General features: G+C 43.9%; 1 protein-coding gene across 1 annotated transcript in view; it reads right to left on the reverse strand.

Moving 5' to 3' along the window:
* Nucleotides 1-2500, reverse strand: part of met (MET proto-oncogene, receptor tyrosine kinase) — a 120128-nt gene that overhangs the window by 56082 nt on the left and 61546 nt on the right. The window contains exon 6 of the mRNA XM_080027924.1: nucleotides 1-67. This exon is cut by the window's left edge and continues 94 nt beyond it. Coding sequence (XP_079884050.1) covers nucleotides 1-67 — 67 coding nt within the window. The remainder of the gene's footprint in view (nucleotides 68-2500) is intronic.

Below are 2500 nucleotides of genomic sequence, written 5' to 3' on the forward strand. Positions count from 1 at the left end.
AACCAAAGTTGTGTCCGCACATCGTCACCACGGTAGAGCCTCGAATCGGACCAGAGGACGGAAAAACCTAATACACACACACACACACACACACACACACACACACACACACACACACACACAGTGGACAATTAAAAGAAGATATAATATTTTTGGGCATTTTCAAGCTTTATTAGATAGTACAGAGTTGAAATGGGGAGACAGAGAGAGAGAGAGAGAGAGGGGGGATGACCTGCAGTAAAGGTCCACGGGTCGGATTTGAACCTGCGACCACTGCAACGAAGGCTGGAGCCAATATGGTACGGGCTCTATCCACTACACCACCGGAGCGCCCAACAATGTACAATAAAATGGTGTAATTCCTTTCATCAGCTTAGACCAAGATTCATACTGGCTGTTTTCGAAAAGCCCTACTAACGTCCTACTCATACTAATTTTGATGTCAATTTGAGTATGTTGTGGTTGTGTATGCGAGTTTGTGTAGACGAGAAATGCCCGGATGAGTACTAACTTCCGGGGAGATTTTGTGTATGGATCAATAGGTTACTTTTCCTACTCAACCGCCCCCACAATGCATTGCGTCTTTTCAAACGACACAGAAGTTTTTTTTTTCAATTCTTTTTTGCTTCTGTATACTTCAGTGTAAACGGTCCGATTGAACCTCGCATACACAATGGATGGTTAAGTAGACAGTATGTAGTATATACATGTTGAGTATGTAGGAGAGGACGTTAGTAGGCCGATTGGAACACAGCCCTAAAGTTTATCAGTAAAAACAACACCTTTTGCCCATCAATTATTTGCTTCCTGTCTCTAATAGGATGTTCTTGCGGCCCCCTCCAGCCCCTCCCCTCTGTCAGCCAGACGTATTTGTTTAGTCTTTGTGTAAATGCTGTTCCAGGTGTGTGTGTGTGTGTGTGTGTGTGTGTGTGTGTGTGTGTGTGTGTGAGTGTGTGTGTCTGAGTGATTGACAGCTTAAACATTATGGAAGCGGCTTTTCCCATAGACTTAGCCTTTCACTGTCTAGAGAGGATCTTTGACACTTCTTTGATGTGAAACACACACACACACAGACACACAGACACACACACACACACACACACACACACACACAGACACAGACACAGACACAGACACAGACACAGACACACACTACAGTGCTCCATTGTCTATCTCCCTTTGGGCTGTACAACACCCTAACATTACCTAAAGTCAATCCTATTATTGACAATGTTAAATTACAGTGGCCAGGCGTCTGGTAGAGCGTCAACGCATAATTATCTCCCCCTCGATTTGAGTGACAGCGACATTAACACACACAGTAAAGCATTGTTGTTCATTTATGAGACATTTTGTACGAAAAATTTGTCGAAAAAGAAAATTTTTAAGACCTGTAAGTAGTAATTTTTTTATCCATATACAAAAGGAAAAAAGTGTGTTCTGTAAAAACTTTGGACTCCGGGGGCGCCCTTAGCTCAGTTGGTAGGGCGCCCCCCCCCCCATGGGCCTCGGCCAGCAGCGGACCCGGGTTCGATTCCAGCCCGCGGCCGTTCTCTGCATGTCACTCCCCTCTCTGCCCCATTTCAACTCTGTCTCTACACTGTCAATAAAGCATAAAAATACCAAAAAAATATCTTTAAAAAAAAACTTTGGACTCTAATACGGTGAGAAAATGAAATTAACATTTTACTCTGGCTTCATCCAGAGATGCAAATGTGTTAGATATTGCCACATTTGCATATTTTTTTTGAAAATGTCTGAAAAAGTTGTAATACAGAAAATACGTAATGTAAGTAAAGTTGTATGGTGATATCTATAAATAAAAAATGTTACCCCTATTTACCTGCAGTGTGTTTCGTAAAGGAAAAGTGGAAGTACTTTTTTGTGTGTGTGTTTTACGACAGTTAAACAGCACGGGGCGCAGCATAAAAGCTATAGAAAGAATGAACGCCACCTGCACGGAGCTCCGTAAAGTCTGCCAAACTCCGAGCGGTGCTAAATATCTCAGTGCCGCTGTAGTTAAAGTGAACTGCTATTTCCAGGCAGGATCATGACCTGTGCAGGCGCCCCGACGCAGAGACAAATACAGTGCAAACACACACATCACGCGCTCAGCTGACAGCTTTTAAGAGCCACACACACACACGCACACACACACACACACACACACACACACACACACACACACACACGCACACACACACACACACACACACACGCTTTTAAGAGCTGTTCTTGGAAAGACAGGAGTGACAAAGAGTTTGGGCATGTTTTGAACCTGGCCTGGAAGTCATAAACCCAGGACGTCCGGAAGATGCAAATTCATCTAAAGTGGCTACGAGGAATTTTTCAGTTCTTGTTGCTTATAGCGCCCCCCTTTGGACAGGAGCGGTAGTGTTTTTTTTACATCCCAAGCACTTGCTGTCCTAAAGATGTCTGCTAGTGTGTGCTGGCGTCGCATGCATTTATTTAGGAAGTGAGTGAAAGAGAGACAGCAGGA

Source organism: Ammodytes marinus, assembly GCF_949987685.1.
Source record: "Ammodytes marinus genome assembly, chromosome: 5".
In the NCBI taxonomy this organism is placed as follows: domain Eukaryota; kingdom Metazoa; phylum Chordata; class Actinopteri; order Uranoscopiformes; family Ammodytidae; genus Ammodytes; species Ammodytes marinus.